This window comes from Alligator sinensis, unplaced genomic scaffold, assembly GCF_000455745.1.
Source record: "Alligator sinensis unplaced genomic scaffold, ASM45574v1 scaffold97_1, whole genome shotgun sequence".
In the NCBI taxonomy this organism is placed as follows: domain Eukaryota; kingdom Metazoa; phylum Chordata; order Crocodylia; family Alligatoridae; genus Alligator; species Alligator sinensis.
The window spans coordinates 2,612,952-2,636,349 of NW_005841921.1; the positions used below are offsets into that span (position 1 = coordinate 2,612,952).

At 40.9% G+C, this 23,398-nt stretch overlaps 1 protein-coding gene across 4 annotated transcripts in view; it reads right to left on the reverse strand.

Annotated features, from left to right (window-relative positions):
* The window catches only part of DUS2 (dihydrouridine synthase 2), a 61,600-nt gene that overhangs the window by 26,093 nt on the left and 12,109 nt on the right, over positions 1-23,398 (reverse strand). For all 4 annotated transcript variants that reach the window (XM_025198441.1, XM_025198439.1, XM_025198440.1 and 1 more), the window contains 5 exons: positions 21,992-22,131; positions 15,423-15,468; positions 9,428-9,519; positions 7,861-7,904; positions 6,476-6,536 (listed from right to left, as the gene is read on the reverse strand). In XM_025198441.1, coding sequence (XP_025054226.1) covers positions 6,476-6,536; positions 7,861-7,904; positions 9,428-9,519; positions 15,423-15,468; positions 21,992-22,117 — 369 coding nt within the window. In that variant the 5' untranslated portion in view covers positions 22,118-22,131. The remainder of the gene's footprint in view (positions 1-6,475; positions 6,537-7,860; positions 7,905-9,427; positions 9,520-15,422; positions 15,469-21,991; positions 22,132-23,398) is intronic.

The following is a 23,398-nucleotide window of genomic DNA, read 5'->3' on the forward strand; positions in this document are numbered from 1 at the left end:
CTTTCCCTAGCAGTTTTCTCCCTTTTTAGGAGCAGTGCACTTAAGTGCTCTGTGACAGAAGTCATGAGTCATGCAGAGTGAACCAAAGCTCTCTTGCTATGACAACCACTGCAACATTTCTACATTGTCTTCTGCATGTACACCTGACATGAAAATGAAGCAATATGGTATGTTAAAAGCTCTATTTATACCTCAAGTGGCTTAGTAATGTTAAAAGCTATAGTCTGATTAATTTAATGTATTGTAACTTTAAAAGATTTAGAACTATTTTAGTGTTAACTAGGGCTGTGCGAAGCTTTGGTCTCTGATTCGATTTGGTAGAGATTCAGCCCGATTTGGCGGCCAAATCTCTGAATCCGAATCAAATCAGAGGACCCTTTAATCTCTCCGAATCAAATCGATTTGGAGGGTTCTGATTCGGAGAGATTCGGTGATTCAGACATAAAACATTTAAAGCTGTGCCTACATACCTCTAGGTAGCAGGCGGCTTGTGAATGCTGCGATGCTGGGGCGCATGGAGCATCACGGGGGGCTCCCCAGCGCGCTTGGCAGAAGACCCAAGCGAGGGCCAGAAGCACTTCCAGTCCACTTCCAGGTTCACTGCTGAGCACACAGGTGGCCCCCCCTGCACGACCCCAGCTTGGCGACTGGTGCCTCTTGGGTTTGGGGGGGCACGCAGGGTCCCCCCGCAGCCGATTGCTGAGCTGGGGGGGCAAGCTACTGGCACTCCCCAGAAGACCTAGAATTGGACAGGAAGTAGTTCTGGTCCACTTCCAGGTTTGCCACCGAGCATGCGGGGAGCCCCGTGCACTCCTGTGGGACGCGCTGGTACCTCAAGGTATGTAGAAAACACATTTAAAGCTGTGTCTATGTCCGAATCAGCAGCGAATCTCGATTAGGCCAAATCTGAATCTGAAATCAGGGACAGTGATCCAAATCAACAAATCAAGTCACTGTCCCTGATTTAGGCCAAATCCAAATCCAAATTGAATAGGCCCCTAGTGTTGATGTATGCATGTGAGGATTATGTCTCATCTTGTTTGTTCCCAACATATCCTTTAAATCTCACATCTGAATTTAGGCTTGCAAAACCAACAGGAAAAGTTACTTGCCCAGGTCCAAAACATTGCCATGTTAAAGTGCATGTCTTAGGAGAAGACATTTTACTCATCTAGCAAAAATGAATTTGCCTCAAGAGAGTATAGCAAGTAAATTTTCAGTAACCAAGATGACAGATTAAATTGTGGTATATATTCATGTCTTAAAAATGTTAGGTTTTTCTTGATTTTTCAGTGATTATATTCATAGGGATATGTAAACACCAGATGAGTAACATTACATTTCCATACAAATTTCCCTTCATGTATCTTAAAATACAAACATAGATTTCTGCTGAGTGAAGCATTTAAGTACATTTTAGCCCTAAGGACAAGAGCACACTGCCTCAATTCAAAAGGACTGTTCTCTCACCCCACCAGCATTTAAGTTGATTACTTTTGTATCCTGCCTGAGTACCCACATAAAACCACTAAGAAAAAAGTCTGTATGTGTTTCAGTTCTGATGCTCAGGATGAAAACCACTCCTAGCACCTGTCATATTGAATGAAATAGTTTGAATGTTTGTAAAGGTTGCCCATTAGCCAGTTTCAGGAAGAAGATAGGATTTATCTCCTTATCTAGTTCATTGTTTTGGGACTACGTGCAAAATGTCCTGACTTCGCTTAATTTAAATTTTATCTTTAGAAGTCTTTTACAAAGAGAGCAAATATCCTGAATTCTGAGAGATCAAAAGCCTAAGGCCTTTTAACCAAATTGGTAAGAAAAGGGCATTTGCAGTGATATGGAAGTCTCCCCAAGAGTAATTTAAAATGCTCAACAAAGGCAAAAGAATCTGTTGAGTAAGATCCGAGCCCAAATTTGGGAGTAAAGACAAGTTGAGTAGGAGGAGCCCACTGACGGCAGCTCGCTCAATAAAAACTGTAATTTACCGTCCCAATTTGGAGGTGACTTCACTTGCAGAACAACGAAGGAAGAATCGCAAGTGTAGCCTGGAACAGACTGATCACCTGATCCAACCTCTCCGTGAACACGAATCTCTTAGTTCACGCTGAAGCCGCGGAGCACCTGAAAGGGACTGAAGGAAGGGGACTTAGTCCTATCACTGCTGAGGCCAGCCTATTGAATTGTATTGCTGAGGCCAGCCTATTGAATCGTATTGCTGAGGCGAGCCCATTGAACTGTACTACTGAGGCCAACCCATTAAATAGTACTACTGAGGAATGAAACCATATTTTGGTATTTGGCTTCTCGGAATTCTAGGATTGTAAGTATATTATGAAAATAACAGTATTGATTCAAATTTAACTTTTAGTTGTAATTGTAGTTGTTTTTGTAACACTAATTCTTATAGCATTGTTTGGGAAGGAAATGCATTCGGAGCATTGTTTCTGATATATGTAATTATTGTGTTTTTAATGTTTGTGGTGTTTCGTAAAGCTAAGCAGTGTTATATACGTAGCAAAGAGTTTTAAAATAAAATTGTGTTGTATGAATTAAGTGTGTAATCATTGTGAAATCGTGCAATCAGCTAACTACTCCCCCAGCCAGTGCATCAAAACGAATCAGTAAATTGTGTGGGATTTTCTCTATTCCATAACCCACTAGAGACAGCACCCAACATTCAAACTACAGAAGAGGTATCAAGAACATATTTCCATAATCAAAATATATTATTTCTATTTATTTTGTTACTTGCATCTTTGATATATGTCCATAAGAAGTATTGCTTCATTGCAAATAACCCACAAGCAGATTAGTATATGAAATGGAATAATGGAATAAGGTAAGGGAATAAGAAAAAGGGAAATGGAATAATGGTAACTGATCCAAACTGCATCTTAATTAAACTGATCATTCCATTCAAATACTTTTTCACTAACTTCTTAAAGTATCACGTTCCAAGTAAGCTTCTTATTTAGTAAATATTTTATTTATATAGTTGTATTTGGTAAGCAATCATCAACTGGCATTAACAAGTATTTGGTATTTAATTTACAAACTACAGATTTTTTCCATAAATACTTACTTCTCATAATACTGGATTATTGACTCAGAAGAAAACAGCATTAATTTTCTTTGCTATCTTTATTTCATACAAATATTGCTTTGCATATAAAATTTGAGGTGTTTTTTCACGGTAGAGTAGAATACAGATGTTTTTTCTTTTGTTATTAATGATGACAGAGATTAAGATGCTGATCAATGTTTATGCTAATTCTGATAAGGATGCTCTGGAGGCGAATTCAACCACTTTACAATTTCTGAAGGAGCAATGCCAAATTTCAATATATTTGATTTAAAGAAAGCTGAGGCCCTCAACTAGATTTTTTAGGCAACAATGATAATAAACAAGCTAAGAGTCTGAATGTTGCTGACCTACAATCAGAAATTGTGATGAACTGAAATCTGGGGTCATTTACATAAATACTTCTGGCCTTCCCAACATCAGCCATTCTACAGGTTCCTGCAGAAAAACTTCTGTGTTTTGTTTGTCATCCTCTGGACTGCTTTTCCTGATAGATGCCAGCACAGCTGCATCATTTGTAGTACTGCAGTGACTATAATTGCTTTGATTGCTTATCTTGTTATTGACTATAATTGCTTTGACTGTTTATTTCTCTTTTTATATAAGGAAAAGATTTAACCGTTAAAATAAAGTTATGATTTACTTTTTACTATAATTTGATCAGTCACGTCATGGGATGAGGTCCCCAGGCATGGCCACGATACCCATAGGGCTCCTTGACCGTGCCAGTCTTGCCCAACGGGCACCCTCTTTCTCACCTGCCACATCTTGCTAGTAATAATATAGGGAGGCTGCCCTTGATCTTTTTTGTCTGGACATGGTCCTGCTGGACCCTGATGAACCACATGGGCTCTTGGATCCCCTTTTTGGATCCCGCTCAAAATGGATACCTCACAGGACACCCTCAGCCTTATGGGATAGATGCATGGCTCCAAAACCACCCCTTTACTACATCCCAAGCCTTGCAGATGGCATTTAAATGTTGTCTCTCCTGGGGCTCTGCTCACCCCCATCTCTGTGCCCCACACTGGTGCTGGGCTCTGCTCACTCCTTTATCGCTGTGCCCTTCTCTGGAGATAGGGTCCCCACACCGTAGTGGGACCCCAAAGAGGCCTCCTCCTTCCCCAGTAGCCTCAGCCCAATCCACTGGTATTTATAAACAGCAACTTAAACACAAGCCCCTGGGCTATAACATAATATAAGTGGTTAAAGGTGTGCTCTGTCCCTTTAAAAGATTAATTTTTCCCTAGCACTAAGTGCTTTGTAGGCTTGGGTACCTGTTTAGCTCCTGGAGCCCCCATTAGCCCAGTATGCACCATATCAGGCAGTCCCTGAGCAATTCTTCCCTGGAGGCTCCTTCCCCTTAGCTGCTGCCAGAGAACTAAACCTCTAGTCCCAGCCCTGGGGTTTATAAATGCCCAGGGCCCTGCCTCTTCCGGTCAGCTGACCAGGTTCAGGCTAATTCCTCATTAGTTTGTTGCCATAATAACCTGCACTTGTGGGCTTCTGTCTGGTTCTTTGGGCTCTCTCCCTAGACAGTTTCTGTTTATAGAGGAGCAGGCATCTTAGTGCCCTGTGACAAGTCATTATTAGTGCTTGGAATTAACCATCTATTTTAAATTTCTTATTGTTTACCATAAATTCATTTGACATATTGGTCTCACGATTTTAGACATATTTGACTCATGACTTTAGAACTTAAATTTAGTATAAGGAAAACACTTGTGTAAGGGTTTGCAGTATGTCTGGTGTATGTGGATATGTTTGGTTTATGTGGAAAGAGGTAACGAAAGAATAAATGATGAACGTATGTGACAGCAATGGAGGAAGACAGGTCTCTTGCAGGAGGTGAAAATAGCCTTCTGTGGTTTAATGGTTAAGGGCTGCAGTGGACATCAAGTAAGCAGTGAAGGAGTACCAAACACTAAATCATGCTCCATCCTGATGGCTGAAGACTGCAAGTGATGGCCCCTGAAGATTGCAGACCACAAAGCCAGAAGGTCATGCCCTACCAACCCCAGCCTGCCAAAAGGACAAAGAGGATGGCCTTCACGTCTGACTCAGTGGAATCCATAGACTTGTATGAACAGCTATTACTATAAAGAACGAACACAAAGACAAGACTTTGGGTCTCTTCCACCTGCAAGAAGGAGTTTTGGGCATGTCCAACAACACCTGACTCCCAACTGTCTTGTTCAGCCTGGACGGCCACCAGACTGACCTTGAGCAACTTTGAAACTTGGTAACACCTTAACCTTTGCAAGACTAGCTTCTGTGTGTGTGTGATTCTCTCTTTTGAATGAATGAATGAATGAATGAATGAATGAATGCATGGGAATGAGTGAAGCAAATAACCTTACTGTTCTTTATTCTTTTCATATTGCATGTTTTATGTTCCAATAAATGTGGCATTGTGCTTTATCCTGATAACATTCTGGCTTGTTTTTAATTCACACTGTACGCCCTGTGCACACAACACATTCATATATACAAAGAGGTGAGATTCTTGATTAACGTAGCTGTGCTGGCAGGAGCCACTAGTATAGATTTTTACATGCAAAGCTGCACTGTTGTCAAGTGTAGATTGTTTTGCTCATGGTTAAGAGTGCTTTTATTATATCAATACATAGCACAGCTTTTCTGGGACAGAACACTGGTATTCCTATATTGATAAAGCACTTGGGTAGACATATGGCCCTACTTGGTGTAGGCTGGCTGGAACCCCTCGATCTATGTTAAACTAGAGGGAGTACTATCTGCAGTTCATTCAACCAAAATAAGAAAGAAAGTGCAGGTCCCTTTGTTTAATTATAGTGGAAAGAGAATAGGGATTAGATTTCAGCTTTGTGTGTATATGTATGGGGCAGGAACAAGTTAGAAGGAAAGCAACTGGAAAAGGCAGGAGATGTTGAGTAGAGCACTTTAGTATCACCTTAAAAGGAAGCCAAGAGAGACTGGTGGCTGAACAGAACCTTAGGGCTGAGAGCAACCCCCGTTGTTTGTTCCTGCCGTGTTGAGGGAAACAGAACTTTGTGTACAAACATGATTGCTCTCAAAAAACACCCTGAGTCATCAATTTCTCCTCCTACAAGGCTCTGAATACTAGCTAGCTGCTTACACGAAAGGGGGCAACAATAAAGTATTTGGTTGATGCTTCTAACAAGCCAGACAACAGACACAGTTCATAATTAAAAAATAAGGATGTGAAGGTGACTGCTTCCTCTTTTCAGAGTTGCAGTGAAGTACCAAATGACTCATTGAGAACATAAATAACAAACACTTGTAACATTCCCAGCAAGGAAAAACAAATATAAGAACTTGCCATAATCAGAAAGCTACAACATGAGTTGCTGTGAAAAAAAAATATTTAAAGGGTTTCAAATCACTTACCTTAGTAGAATATTCTTTTGGGCAGCCCATGTTGACATCAATGCCAGCTACATCGTTCTCTCTGAGAAGAAAAGAACAGCAAAACCTCCAAATATATTCTAGACTAAAACCAAGAAACAGCTTCCGACCAGACCATATTCAGGTGAGTTATCCATCCTCAAGAAAATCAGATAAGTATTTTAAGTTTGGACACTTCAGCTGAGCCCCTCAATCTTTTATCTTCTCACTAATTTTAATTATGGGTAAGATAAAACAGTGCTGTGCATAGCCACTTCAAAATCTACCTAAGAATTGCATTTGCTTCATGGAAAGCTCCAAAAGCTCATTTTCCTTAAGTCTAAGGGGAAAAAAACTTGATTAGGAACTTTTTCCAAAGCCCAAACTTTACAGTACATGGTTTTGATTGATTTTTGAGAATAAATCCTGTGTGGGATTAAGTTATATTCACTGGTATTACAGGAGGCAAAACTCTATCTGGTTATCTTCTATTAAAATAGAAAATGTATGAGATATAAAGTTCTCTCTTTATGTTCATACTGTATCTGGTTGAATGCTTTAAAATCATTAAGGATATAATAAGTCTTTAAAACATACTCTTTTTTTTTTTTTAGTAGGTGCCCAGAACCCATAGAATAGAGGGTGGCAACCTACAGCCTCCAGGCTGGATGTAGCCCAGGAAGGTCTGACCCAGCCTGCTGCAGCATGAAGATTGGGAGGCATGCCGCTGCACAGAGCCACCTGTCCCTTTGCAGCACCCTCCTCTGCCGCCATCTCTTCTGCTCTGTCCTGCTTGCGCTTACTCTTACTGCAGAGGGGCCAGGTGTCTGCAGATATCTTGAACTTTCCAGGGGCAGAAATTTACAATCCGATAGCAAAACGGTGCTGACCCCTGCCATAGAAAATAACACTGGGAACAGAGACTGGGCATGCCTAGTATAATAGTGAAGGGCCATCACAGTCCAAGCCTTAATAAGTTGTTTAAGCAGCTACTGTCTTGAAAAAAAGTCTTTATTCCAAATAGCTACAGGACTGCAACCAGTTCATACTGTTCCACTACTGATTTTTTCAGATGGTGAAAACAGCTGCACCTTGATGCAGTTTTTTTTAATACACTCCTTACTCCAGGGGCTCTCCTAGCCATGCACACATTAATTCTGATCTCTAAAAATATGTTTTCAGTCTTGAAAAGCCAATGAATCGGATAGGAAAAATAAAAAAAGAAACCAGGGGGGAAAAAGATGTATTTGACCGTACCACACGTTTGGTTTCAAATGACAATCGCATTCACATAAAACTGTAAAGTAAAATTTACAGATAAAATTATTAAGTGAGCTAGTTTTCAAGTGGGTCACAGGGGGAGAAATTACCTTAGCATAAGTACTTACACAAGCTTAGCTACAGCCAAGGCTCTCTCAGCATCTGCTGATCCCTTTGGGGTAAGAAGGTTATAATAATCAATACTGTAATATAGAATCAAGTGAACGGAAATACTCTGTGCAAGTAAAGACAGTATATACATTTTACATACACTTTAGAGTGTGTATTTTATAATATGACAATACACTCAATTAGTATACAGCAAAAAACCCAGTTAAAAGCATAACTGAACTATTGAACTCCAGTACAAAACTTAAGCATACTATCTTTGTAGTATTAGAACCCAAAATCTAACAGAAATATTGAACTGCATGTTACAAGACCGAATGTTTGTTTCAAGCTAATTATCAGAACTATTTTTATATTTATTGAAATCACATTTTCCTCACATAGGCATTTTTTATCTGAACCACCATGACACTTATATGTACCTAAACCAGTGGTTCACAGCCTTTCTGGATTCAAGACACCCCTCAGAAAACGCCAGCTCTTGCTTTTGACTGTTTTTTTGAGTACAGAAGAATAGAGCTATTCTTCTATTGCAAAAAACTCAGGCAGCCCACAACAGGCCAGAATGTTTTTGATGTTATAGATTACTCTTTGAAATCTCTGGGTTTATCTTGTGAATCACATTTGTAAACCTAACAGTTACTACTACATGGCACCCTACAACACCCCTGAAAGGATCTCAAGGCACACCAGGATGCTAGTGCACCATGGTTGAGATTCACTGGCCTAAAATAAGACTTGAGCCCCTGCCAGACATGAAGGTGTGATGGGATTAGATGTGCAATCCATACAACTGTGCTTCCTGCCATGCTACATGTACTTGGCAGGAAGCATGATTACAGGATTGAACATCAAAGCCCACCACACCTTACTGCTGGTGCAGGGGAAGCCTACTGTGATCTGATGGTTGGGATCAGCTGACAGGGCTCTCAGTCACGGGGGTGCACCTGGCCACATGCTCAATTAATAGAGTAATAGGAAGCAACCACAAAGTTATTACACATGTTTTTGTAGAATACATTTGTGGCTTATTCCTTGTTTTATGATGCCATTAATTGACTACCATGTGGCTGGGTTACAACTTAAGATATGACTAACTGACAAATCATGTGTTAAGTGTAATAATGTGTGGCAATGGCCTTGTTATGATAACGCTGCAAACTTCATCCACTTCATTTCTTCCTGTGTTTAGTTTGAACCTTGTTTGTAAACTATTTGGGCAAGGGGCTGCATCTTTTCTACATTTTGGAAGTGGCAGGCACAAATATAGAGCACTACTGTAATCAGGTATAAGCAGGCATAACTAAACCAATAACTGTCATACCTCTCCAAATGGTGCCACCTCTCCTGTAGAAAACGTATTAATATAGCATGCTGTTTGCATGATTTCTAAACTAGTTGTATATAACACAATCAGCATTAGTTTCCAAAAAGATTAAAACCTAGCTGAAAAATCTGGGATCTGCTAACCCCCAACACAGAGTTTAATGTAGACATACTTAAATAATATAGTGATGGACAAATTAAGTTTTGAAATTGGTAAGGTAGCTGCTGTTTGTTTCTTACCATTTGAAAGACAACACTGTCTCTTTCTCTCTCACAAGTCCTGAAAACAACTCTTTCATTAGGAGCTACAAAGTCCACTGTGCCAAGTATATCTGCATGGTATAGGAGAAACACACAGATATGGGAGAAAAAACCCAACAAATATAATTACACAACAGCCACATAAAGCAGTTAAAAAACTCACAGTACATATAAACTAAATTCTACCAAGAAACTTCAGAAGATGTAGATTTCAATGTCAGACCTTAAAAGCTTATAAAGTGAGTTTTGACTGAAAAAATATTATTCTCTATTTTTTTGAGAATAAGTAGTAAGCTCCCCTGAATAAAATATTCACTTCTGAAGCTAACATCAATAGATTTAAGTTCCAAAAATGTTACAGAAGACTCACAAAAATCTATCCAGGTCTAATCAAACAGTTAAAAGCCAACCCACATTCCTGTTAGGAATTGATGGGAGTTCACAGCACAGAAACAATGCAGAGCTGAGCCATATATGTGAAATAAACTAGAATTAAAATTCCATATATATAAATGTACAATTGTCAGAGTCAGCCTTCCATCCTTCACTCACTTGTGAATCAAAAGTGTTAAAAACTGAAGACGAAGTAAAAACATTGAAGAGTAAAATAAACTTTAATTCTAAATTTCCTATTTTGTGAGTCTGATATAGTAAGCTGTTATTTATGTAAAAGAACACACTTGTTTATGAAAGCAAATGAAGAAATCTAATTACAAAGGAAATATTTTCCCTAAGGGGCTAGAGCAAATTTTTTGCGCTATCAGTTAATGCTAAAATCTGGCTAACCCTTCCAAGAGCAACAGCAGGGTAAATATTTTTTTTAGTTTCTTGCCTCTGCATTTTGTGCAATTGTATACTACCCTAGTGCACTCTAAGCCAACCAGGATTTTTTAAGTGGATGCAGGAAGTTGAGGCAGGCTATCAGATAGTGTGTTCTTACCAATGGAAGAAAGACACTGACAGCTCTCTTGAGTACTGGTTCTCCTGTGGTTACTTGAGCAGGTTTAAGATTCCGTACTGATTTTGGTCTGTAAACCTTTAAATGGCTTGAAGTCTTACTGTTTGAGGTACTGTCTGTCTGTCTGTCTTGTTTCAAGGGAAACTATTACAGCTACTGTGGAAACACTGGAACGTATTTACATCCATTTAAATGCAAAGTGAAAGGTAAAGCACAGACCCTGAGTGGGACCCTGCCTTTAAAGTCTACCCATGGACAGACCTTCTCCTGAAATACAAAAAGTCACTGCTGACTTTCAGAGTAGGCCAAGCCTCTTCTTCCTATTTCCCTTAACCATTCACAAATTGTCCTCAGATGCCAGCAGCACTGTGCTGGTTCTCATAAAAAGTAACGCAAAGGTTTCTGAGATGCATCTGAGGACTGGCTGGTATAGAGCTGAAAATGAAATCATAGAAGAAAATGGCTCTATGAGAACTTGCAGAAGCATAAAAATGAAACTGTTTATAGTTAGTGATGATAGAATTTGCTGGAAAACAATTATTTTTCCAGCAAATATAAGAGAACTGTAAACTGATCTCAAGGATTAGATGGAATGTTAAATAATTGTATTAGGCAGGAGTGATCTTTGCATGATTAGCTGACAGATACCACCTAGAACAACCCAGTGACAGTTTATTATAAATACAAATGAAAGACAGATATCTGGAAAAACAAATTAACATATTTGCTCTCTTTCAGCAAAATGTGAATAGTAGTCATCAAAGGATACATCACTAACTGCAACTCTTTAGAAATCAGGATGACCACATTCAGGCAATACTGTTAGGACTGAAGTACCAATATTTTCACATTATTTAAGACCAAGCATAAAGGCAGAAGAAGTGCTTTGACCCTCGCATGCATCTTCCACACAGGGGTGAATTTCATTTCAGTGCATAATTTAAGACTCAAACTTATTCTGCTTTTAAAAGAATCAGAAAGCCTTCTCAATCAAACTTTTAATGTATCATAGGTAATCGGAGGTAATTTATGCAACACAGTTCCACAGTTGTGCATTAAGACTTATGATCTATCTTGTTCCTACTCCAAATTTTCAATCTTTTCACTACAGTACTTGTTGCTTAACTTCTACAGTGATGCAACACTTGTTAATGTAACAGGCATCACACAAAAGTGAAAGTCACTACTTTAAATGAAGACACTGAAACCTAAATGTTGCCATACACCTTGTTACCCATTTCATTTCTTTTCAGTGACTTGCTACTAGACTGGAGGTGCTCTGCTTTTTGGCCCCAAGGGCTAGATGAACAGCATGGGGCCAGTCCGTGGGCCAGATTCGACCCTGCGCTGCCTTGCCAAGATTGTGCCCCCAAGTTGCCTCCTCCTGTCCCCACAGTCTCCCCATCTCCATGCACCCAGAATGGGCCCAATGCCACACTGCCCCTGCCCAGCCCAGCCCAGTGTGCTACAATTGGGCCCTACACTGCCTCCACCTGGCCCAGCATGCCCAGTATCACACAGGGCTACATTATCCTGCCCGTGGGGCTCCCCACAAATCTGTAAATTTGGCAGCAGGCAAGCGGCAAGTGCTGACATTGCTCCTGCACTGCCAAATATTCGGACCCACAGCGAGCCCTGCATGATGGATCTGGTCCATGAGCCGGGAGTTAAGAACTCCTGTACAAGAGCATAAACATTTAGAAGAACCAAAATCACAACCCAGTTTGCTATATATGATTCCACATTAGTTAAATATGGGTCTTCTTGGATTGTACAGCTACTTTCTTGTGAAAGTTACAAAAAAATATGTACCTTAAAATAGTATATAGACTGGTTCTGTTTCAAGCCTGATAAAAAGGAGAGAGACAAGAGAGCTCCAATTTTAAAAATTACAGGCACTGAATGTACCGTTAACCTACTATATTAATGGTAATAATTTCTTGCCATAAGTTTATTAGCAAAGGTGCTTTAGTACATGTTTCATGACATAGTTTAGCTACTTTCTCCCAGGCCAAAGACTATGAGCTTTAATATTCTTGGTCTTAATCAGAAAATTAAATTAGCATAGGTGGCACAGTTTACTACATTTATCTCAATTAGGTTATTGAGTAGAAAGCTCATTCATAACTAAGGAATTTGGATATATAAAGATAAAAGGCACACTACGCATTTAATAAAATTAAGTGCATCGAGTGATTGTGCAAAATAATGATTGTTAGTTAAAATGATAAATCATAAATTGCAAGTAAAAATACATTGGTTTATTTGCAACTTTTACTTTGCACACCTGCTCCTCGTGTGTTTTCAACAGAACTGGTCAAAAAAATAAAGCCATGTCACTAATTCTGATGGCTTAAGAAAGAAAGAGCTTTCCTTCATAAAAGGCTTCATTCAAGCAGTGAGGACTCATGGTAAAGGTGATATCTTTTATTAGACCAACTAGATTTTTGCAAAAAAAAAAATTCTTTAATTGCAAGCTTTTGGGCACAAACATCCTTCATCTGGCATCGGAGAATAGATTGCAAAAGTTCTCCTGGGTAGAAATGAAAGTTCATATTTCACAGGAATTCACAGAGTCAATAGATGAAATATTCTTCTGGGCAGGCATTTCTTATCTGGTAAGGTGTCCATCTCTGAGCTCTGTGATAATGCAAATTACCTGTGATGATGGAAAGTGCACTACAACACACCCAGGTTTACAGTGCAGCAGCACGGGCCAAGCTCAATGTGAGCAAAAGCACCTAACTAGTCCTGGGCAATCTCAGGGAACTGTCGCCCCTGCGGGTATCCGTCTACCGCGAGGGGATAAAGATCCTTGAGGTGGAGTTTGACTCACAGCTGACAGGACAGAGGGCATGGAAAATGGTGGCATTCAAAGCCAAACAGAGGCTGGGACTATGGCAATCACACTGCCTCTCAACAGGGGTGCGCGTGTTGCTGATGGGAGGTGGTGCCAATACCCCTATACACCACCCTAGTCTTCCCCTACTCAAAGCAAGTCATTCACAGACTCCAGAGTGCCATGTGTGTTTTCTTTTGAAACTCCACATGGGAGAAAATAGTGAGGACCAAACCGTACAAAGTGAAATGGTCCAGAGGCAGAGAAATGCCAGACATTCTACTCTTCCTCTGGGCCAAGAACATGAGCCAGGTTTACAAAAGGCAAAAGGGGCAGAAGTCGAAACAGCTCACTTTACTGTAGAGTATTTTGCAAGGCAGCTGCTCCAACAGTGGCAGGAGTACACATGACCAATGGAAGCTTTTGGACCCTGGTGTCCCCATGGTTCTATGAGGTACTGAAATGCTTCTGGAAAAAATACAAACTGCATGACATGACTCTAGTGACCCTGGTTAACCATCACAAAATACGGGACGTGGTAAGGGCAAGAGACATCATAAGGGAAAGAGAAATCACATCACCTGTGGACTTACTACCTGGTGAAAGCTGCCAGGCTGTGAGAGAGCAAATCTTCCACAAGGACCTGCTTAAAGAGCACAGATTATATAAGTAGGGACCAAAATGCTGCTTAAAAGTATACTTATGGAGTATCTGTGCTAAAACTTGCAGCAGTTTCAAAAAAGGTAAAATGCATCAATTCTAGATGAACTAAGTCTATGGGTACCCATATTAAGTTGCCTATAGGCCTATATGCAAATTACTACAGGCATATTTATTTCATGGTCACCGTTTTCAAATCTGTTCCTCACTTCCACGTGCTCTGGGATAGCAGGGTCAGACAGTAAGGGTGGGGAGGGGAGGAGGGAAAAAGGGAGGAGCTGCAGGGGGAAGAGGTAGGGTGGAGCGCAAGGGGGCCATCTGATCCCTCCAGATTTATTTTCCTTACTGTAGCAATGGGAAGGGGACAAATTCAAGGCCAACCTCCAATAATTGGATTCTATACCTGGAAAATAACAACAACTTTATGCATTTTCCATATAATCTAATTACTGGGGGGTCGTCTTGAATTAGTCAAGTAAAAATAGTATATAGACATATCCATTCTTAAAGAAGAAAATGTAACTTTCTAATATTTTACCTAACATTTAAATTGTTAAAAGCAAAGTAGACCTTATTCTTCAAGCTTTAGTACTTTAAGTAACTATGAATAACATTTAATTAAATTAATTCTCTCTCAACCTCATTTTATTCCTCTGTAGGAGAGTGAGAGGGGCTTGATCCATTTAGGGCCACAAGGCCAGGTACTAGCCTGACCTGTAAAACTTATACCATCTGTGGCCAATCAGTCATTCTTAACGGGAATAGATGGAGGTCATCTAGTTTCTGTGAAGGGATAGATTGGAAACCAGGTAAGAATAGCTGGGCACTAATGAAACCCCTAAGAAAAGAGGAGAGCGCAACTAGATTTTCCTCAGAGAAAGCTGTATTGGAATGTTTCTGTACAATAAAAGATTCTAAGGAAGAAGAGCAACATTTCTATACAAGGGAAAGGAAACTAAGAAAGGACATGGTAGGGTATGTGTAATTGAATCCTGGTAGGCAGATAGATTGGATTACTAGGTTTGTATAAGAAAATGCTGGGAGAAGCCCAGGAATGGTTTTTAAAAGGCAAACCAAAATGAAGAAGGACCTACACTTTGAGAAGATTCCAAAGCCTATGAAAAAAATGGGATGGTACAGAACTCTGTTAGACTCTACAGCACAAACCGAGCTGTTTATGTTAATATACCAGCCCCCAACAAAAATGCGATCAGCCTAAGGTGCTGGTTAAGTTAATGAAGCATTTTAAGAGAGGAAAAACAAATCTGGGCACCTGCAGGGCAACAACCACTAACAAGGAAGAACCTGAAGAACAACACCATTTAAAAGGAAGTACCCCACAGACAACTTGGATCAGCAACACTACATCACTTAGCAATTGGAATGAGTAGCAATGGATGTCAGTATCCCATTGCTCTGGCACTCCTGGCTACCAACCAGATAAGGTAATGGTGCATTGTTCATTCTTTCCTCAAGAAAGAGTTCTTGAAAGGTATTAAAAAAAGTAATGTCCTTACCATTTACAACCCTCTTGCACTGCAGCATCTTTATGTCTATCAGCTCCTAAGAACAAAGACCAAAAATATATGTAAAAAAGTGGGAAAAACAGAACAAAAAAGAATCCATCAAAACAGAGTAAAAATGATTTGGTCCTTTGAACTAAATGGATCTGCTTTTGAAAAATGGTGTAAGCAGAGAAAAATATATATAGCAGCTTATAGTCAAAAGTTCAACTCATATTATGAATAGAAACAGTGTGTGTGTGTGTGTGTGTGTGTGTGTGTGTGTGTGTGTGTGTGTACACTCAAGGAAAATAGTACACTGTTTAACTTTTCTGCAACCTTGGAAAAAAAAGTCGCTGTTTTTCACTTAAAAACAGAAAGGGGTTGCACTCAAGTTTACTATACTAATTAATGGGCATTCATCATCCTGTTACAATTCCTTTAAAAAAGGAGGCTACATCTGATATGTTTGCACCAAGTGCATACCCTGTTTTCACTGCAGTTAGCCAAAACCTACTGAATCCCAAATAGTACACTTTGGTTGCTCTGTCCAAGAAGGGAGGGGCTAGGCCTAGCTAGCACAAGAGGCTAAGTCTGAGCTAGCACAACCTGTTAACAGCTGAAATAAACATTCTCTTGGGCATGGACTCATGTACAGTTGGAGCCATTTCATTTGAATTGTTATGCACTGACCAGCCAGGACAAATACAAATGCAGTAAAACTGCTTCAAACTTAACTCTGTTTTATCCATTGTTAAAGTTGGAGTAGCTTTACTACATTTGGGCCTTGGCAGATGTTATATCTGTCATGGTCTATATGAAAATTTTGCATGGCAAACTGTAGGATTAAATTAATTTGTCCTGAGATAAAAATAGCAAATCTACTACAAAGTTGCTGGCTGAAATAAAAACTCTTGTGGTGTGGAGTATCCAACACTTCTGACATTTGACCTGTTACACAGAGCATAACAGGGCTTGAGAAGGTCCTCCGCTATCCCTGAATGCACTGTTCCCTGCCCCTAAGAGCAGTCTGCTGAGGCAATGGTAAGCCATGACTCTCATCCTGGACAGTAAGAGCATGTACAGTCGCTCCAACCTCTGCTGGAATGGGGGCCACAGGGTGCAGATCTATTCTGGACTTGGAGAGAGTGCCCAGGGGAAAATAGGGACCAACAGTGTTGGTTGGTTGTGTAGTCCTGTCCCAGTACAAGTGGTGGGTGGCGAGTCTCCGGCTGACCAGTGCTGTACTCAAAGGTTGGCTGTCCTCAGGAATTCCCAGAGACAGGAACTACTGCAGGGCACACTGGGACACCAGTTTTCCAGCTTCTCCAGCTTTTTCTGCACCCAGGGAAGCAAGCTCTTGAATGGCTGGTGTAGCACAATGCACATTTCTATTCCACAACAGAATTCTACAGTTCCTATGATGCAACAAAAATAACATCTGCCAGTGACCTCTGTATCATTCTCAGCTTGTCCACACCTAACAATTAAAACATAACAGCTGCAGCCCTTTTGAAATGGTTCCAAATTTATGCATGTCCATATGATCTACTGCTAAACTACTCCCTGTATGTTTAGCAGTGTCACCCTTCTAAATGAGTTGGGCTAATTCCAAGTATTAATTCAAGCAGTGACAATAACTGTCTTCACTGTAAAATATATATGTAGTTAGTGTGTTACTCTGAAGTCAGGCAGAAGGCAAGGTAGATTTGCACTTTATAGACTAGCTACGGCTGGCGCGTGTGCCACTCCTGCTAAAGCTCTTCCCGATTTGGCTCTGATGTGCCTCCTGAAAACAGAGGCACGTGGGACAGTTGAGCTGGAGATAAATGCTGCTGCAACCAGGTACCCCTGGCAGGTTTTTGTGGCACGCCAGTTGAGAACTACTGAGTTAGAATATAGCACAAATATATCCTGCCTTTTTCTTTCACCATAAAAGAATTTCTGCCTGGCCCCAAGTAAAAGATCACACATTCTGTACTACATGCTGTAAACCAGGTTAGCACCAACTTGACTAATTCACTCAGTTCTATTGACATTTGTGTGTGTGATTGCTTATAAGGCTGTTTCTATTACAGGTTTCTCTCAATTTATGTGGGTTCTGGATACGCAAATTTGTTCTTATGTGATGGGGTATAGGTTGTAGCCGTGTTGGTCTAAGGACATAGGCAGACACGGTTCCTTTGGTGAATCTGATATCTTTTATTAGACCAACCCAAATAGTTGGAAAATAATTATTTAGCAAGCTTTCAGGTTAAAAAACCCTTCATCAGGCTAAGGAAGTTTCAGCAGTTGGTATGTGCTCTTCCTGGATGGAATGAAAAGTAAAGAAGCCAGCGGCTGGGCTGGTGTCCCCCCGCCCCACTGACAGTTCCCTCAGCTTTGCTCCCTTGTGCAGCCCCAGGAGCAGCACCCCTCCCCCCGCCCCTTCCCTAGTCCCAGCCTCACTCCATCACTGCCATGGGAACCTAGCTCTACTTGGGCTGGTATGCATACAAGACAGGTAGTCAGTGAAAATGTAGATTGAGGAGTCAATGGGTGAGAGACAGGCTGCGTGGGGGGGAGAGAGAGAAGGGGGATGAAAGTGGAGAGATACCTGGGGAGTCAGATGTCAGGCAGGTTATAATGTGTCATAAATCCAATGTCTATCAGGGCCCCACTCCCCCAGCCCCTGCTGCAGCAGCCCTGGGAACAGCTGGCACCAGCTGCCTGCAGCTGTTGAGCTGCACTGTGCTCTGCCTGTCCCCCACACCTGGGTTCTGCCTGTCCACTCACCACAGCTCCTGGGCTATGTCGTGCCCTGGTGCAGGCAGGTGGTGTCAGCTGCTCGCTGCAGCAGGGGCGGGGGTGAGTGCAGACAAGCGGAGCCCTGGGTGGCGGCAGCCTGCTGTCATCCCATGTGCAAGTCCAGGAATATGTGCCCCCCAGAAAGAGCCCAGCACAGCCCCGCAGCCCTCCCAGGGGGCGTGAAGCAGCAACAGGTGTCCCCCCACCCCACTGACAGTTCCCTCTGCTTTGCTCCCTTGTGCAGCCCCAGGAGCAGCACGCCTTCCCCCGCCCCTTCCCTAGTCCCAGCCTCACTCCATCACCGCCATGGGAACCTAGGAGTTAAAACAAAAGTGCTGTAACTTTTACTACATTTCTAATATAATTAATTCCTACCACTTTCCTACTACCAAATTTTAAATTATAGAAAGCCACTGGTACTTAGGAAGCACAGAGGAGCTGGTTTCTTCTATACTAAAAAAAAAATCTCATTAAAATCATTGTTGTTCTTTTTCCAACTTAGTTCTGGAAGAATGTATATTTCTATTGTTCAGGCTACTGTTGCCATGGAGAAATACTGCTACCAGCTGCACTATATCTACCCATTAATTTTCATAACTCATTTTCTTTGGTCCTTCAGTGGTTTATTATATTCAAGATCCTAAACTCCAGGAACCACTGAGTGTAATGGCTACTTGAATTCAACTGATTAAATACATGCCCAAGGTAACGATTAATCTGCTTGACCTTATCTGCTAAAATTAATCAATGTCAAATGCTGTTTTAAAGCATAATCAGATGCATTTTTCCATCAATGTCAGCACTGTGGAATGGGAAAGGAAAATGGAAAAAAGCAGTTTTTAAAGAGGCAGAGTTCTGAACTTAATGGGAATGCCAGGAAGGGTAGCAAAATAGGCACAACATATTTAGCTGTAGGAGCACTTACAGCCATATTAGTGTGTTGCTATTGCCTGATGCAGTATGCAAGGTAGGGCATTTCTTGAAGGAGGGGATCTGGCATAACCATATGGTTCATAATAGTAAAACAAATGGTCAATGCATCACCATACTCCAGGTATATTCAGAGTAACACCACTGTACTAATTTCTTGGTAACTTTCAGGAGCTGGTACCCCTGCTCCTAGCTTTAGTTACACGTTCCGTTATCAGTTACCATATTGCTGCTCACTAACATAAGCCTCTTAATTCTCATTAAGCACTTCTATTTTGCAGATCTAATATGACAGTTCTTACAATTTATGGTTTTTGACTGGCAATCTCTGTGACCAAGATTCTTGGGTTATGATGACATTCTGTTCCCAGATAAACAATTAAAAAGCAGATCTGGGTTACCTACACAGGACCTAAGAAGCATTCAGCATTTGATAAGGCTTTGGTTTATGTGTTTTTTGTTCTGTGGGCTTTTTTTTTCTCTTTCAGTTAAGGTATTCAGGCATCATCAGAAGCACTAGAATGATAAAGGCAAAGATTTTTTGGGGTGAAATCTTTTATGGAACCAACTGCATAGTTGGGATAGAGTCAGACAAGGTTTTGAATGTAAGGTATTTTCTTCATGTCTGAGGAAGAAAGCAAGCACAGCAGATTGTTAAGAACAGCACAGAGCTGTGAAATTGGTTGGGGGAAAAATTCCCAGAGGCAGTAGACAAACATTTAGCAGAGGAGGAGAAGGTAGATTACTGGGAAATCAAGACCTCTCAAAAGGGAGGAGGGTCATTATCACCTGTAAAGTGTAGGAAAAATTCAGGAATCAAGTAGATTATAGTGTGTCATGAATGTTTAGTCCTTGGTTCCTATTGTTTAGCCAGTTTACAAATTCTTGTTACCAAGCTCAACTTTTCAAGGTGTTTTGTAGATTTCCCTTGAGCATGATGAGAATGAAGTCAGAAAGGAAGTGGTTGTTCTGTGAAAAATGTGCTCCTACAACCATTCCTCTCTCTGTCCTTTATATTTTTCTGTGAGTGTTCATTCTGGTGTGTAGTTGCTGTTTAGTTTCACCCATACAGTTACTATTTATGTATTTTCATAATCTGGACTGAACACACAGACTCACTTACCAACTTCCACCACAGGTGTAACAAATATCACCTCTTGATCAAACTTTATCGGGAATATTTCTACACTAACATCAACTTTCTAGACACCAGAATCCACATCCAAGATGGTGCTCTATAGCCACCAGCTCCAAAAACTCCCCAGACCACCATACTTATATCCATGAGACCTGCCATCATCCCAAAACATAACACAAAAGATGTAATCTACAGTCAGGCCCTCAGCTACCATCATGTCAGCTCTGAGAAGAATGCTCGTGATGCTCACCTAGCCAGTCTAAAATCTGCCTTTATATAACAAGAACACTCCAGTAGAAAAACAAGCTGCATCTTTAAAAGAGCTACCCAAATACACTCAAGTAACCTGCTACAATACAAGCAATGCCCGCTTCCCCCACCCCTGTGGCTGCACACCCCTGGTTGTCAACTACTATCCCCACACTAGAACCAATTAGAAGAATCATCAAACAACTCAGCCTATATTCAACAAAGATCAGACCTTGAGAGGTTTAATCCCAGACCCTTCCAATCCAGGCTTTCAAACAACCCCCTATATATAGGGGGAATCTATAAATCCTACATATGCCTTTCCCAGAATGTAATACACTTGATCCAATGTACCAAACTGTAATTACATAGGTGAAATTAAAAAGGAACTACACACCAAAATGAACACTTGCAGAAAAAAATATAAAGGACAGACACACACATAAATCAGCAAGAGCTCATTTTTCACAGAACCACCACTCCCTTTCTGACCTTACCAAGGCCATGTTCAAGGAAAATCTACCAAACCCTTTTAGAAAGGCAAGCTTGGGGACAAAATTTCACATGCTAGTTGGACACTAGGAATTAAGGACTGGGCTCCCTTTGGGAAACAGCAGACTAGATCAGTGATCCATCGATTAAACATCCTATGGTAATTATGAAGCTTGAAGGTAAAAGCAACCTCTAGGCCAGGAGACTAATTCTCTTACTAAAAGGTCAATGCAAAGGGAATCCCCTTTCTCCCTCTCTTTCTTTTTAATAACTTTCTGGATCATCATACTGTCCTGGAGAGTGTCATAAGCCTTTTCACCAGAGAAATTATATAGTGTCCTGGAGCTCTCATCAGATGCTACAAGCAGCTAATGTTTTCTACTTTTTTAGCAGAAGAACTGATTCAGCACCTTTCCTTAGAAGGGAAAAATGGCCCGGACCCCAGATCTGGGGTCAACTCCCGACTCCACAATAGATTTTCAGTATGGCCTTGAGTAACTGCCTTAATTTGTCTCTATTTCTCACCTCTAAAAGGGGAATAATTCTTTTCCATTAAGAAAAGTTTTTATTAGGTGGAAGTTAATGGGGTTGTTATGAAATTATATCCCATAAAGAGGTTACCAGTAAGTAATACCAACAGGTGTAGACATACTGCTAGCAGATATGGCTTTATCTGTAATTCTCAGAATAAATGAACTGAAACCACAATATTTTATTTTACAACCTGACAAAAACTGATCATTTTATCATGACCAACCAGAGCAGTATGTAAATAGCAACAAAATAAGACTATTTCTCCAAATAACCTGAGTCATTCGTTCCCTTTAACATTTTAATGAAGATAATTTTTGAAAGTGAAGAGCATAAACTAACTATTAAACTCTTTGCCATAGGAGGACGTGAGTATGGAGTAACACACCAGTTTTGTTCAGTTTGTCTCCACATCATGAAAAAATAGAGCCTGCTCCATCAATTCAGCCTTCCATACCTCACAGTACACAATATCAGCACCATAATCGAGAGCCAAAAGACGCATTGGTAATGTTCCAACTCGCACCATTGGAGCCAAAATGTTCTTTCCTCTGAAACAGAGTGTTGCTGTTTTCACGGTCATTTCTATTATATGATCTGAAACAGAAAACAGAACAAGTAAAAAAATAGAACTTAACTTTTTTCCTCTTCTATCCAAAGGACATGAAGAATCAAGACTTTTCCCTATTCAGAATTCAGGAATTTATCTGCAGTTTAGTATGAAAAATTAAAGTTGATGGGTCACCTTTCTTTTTCAAAGAAAACTGATTTAAAGTGAGTAATCTCACCGTCTCACGAGTTTTTTTCCCCCCCTAGTATTTAACTTCATAGTGCATAGTGGCTTTTACAAACCACCTGTCTGAGAAATGCACACAATTTCACTCCCAGCCTTAGAAGAACTATTGTATATTATTCACAAGTCTTTATGATACATCATGATAAAACAACTATATGTAGTCTTGTCCCAAAATTATAAACACAGCATACAAATACTGCAAGTAAAGCAGCATCTTCACTTAGAAACTTACCTGAAAAATCTCTCTCCTGAAATAATTACAGAATTACAATAATTATAGCATCATCTATGATGAGTGCCCAGCACTAACACTTCACGTGGAAATTTTTCAAAATTCTATACTTTGAACCCAGGGAACAGAGACTTCAAATTTGATAAGGGCTGACACCTCTTTGTCTAGGATTGGGTAAAGATGGAACAGAAGAGTATGAGACCACCAAAATACACTCCTATCCAGTGCCTGAAATGGAATCCAAGGTCCCTAAGTCTCACTATTTCTTCCTTGTTGACCAATAAACTAGTTCCTTAAGTGAAATGTCTCAAACAGCTTTAGAGCTGCTTTGTGTACAAGGTTGGAACCTACTACTGTCAATCACTTGGCAAACAGCAGCAGCTGCTGTCACGTCAAACAACAGAGGTCTGTGGATCTAAAGCAGGGGTGGGCAAAATACAGCCTGTGGTCCACATCTGGCCTGCCTGGCACTTTTATCCAGTCCACAGCTCCCCCCAATGAATTGTGTCCCACCCAGCCCTTCTGCCAGCGAGGGTGGGAGCGAGACACCTACACCTACCACCAACGTATCTTATTATGTCTTACTCCCACCCTTGCCGACAAAAGGGTCAGCTCTGTTAGCACGAAGTGGGGCTGCTGCTGCAGGCTCCCCCAACATCCAGCTCCCTCCTGGCAGCAAGTAAGGAAGCTGGGGGCAGGGCTGCAGCTGGGCGGGAGAGCAGGGCTGGGGTTGGGGCTGGCTGCAGTGCTGAGGCGTCGCCCAGGGGGGTGGCAGCAGTGCAGAGCTCAGGTGGGCAGCATATGGGTGTGAGGGGGGAGAGGTATGGGAGCCCCTC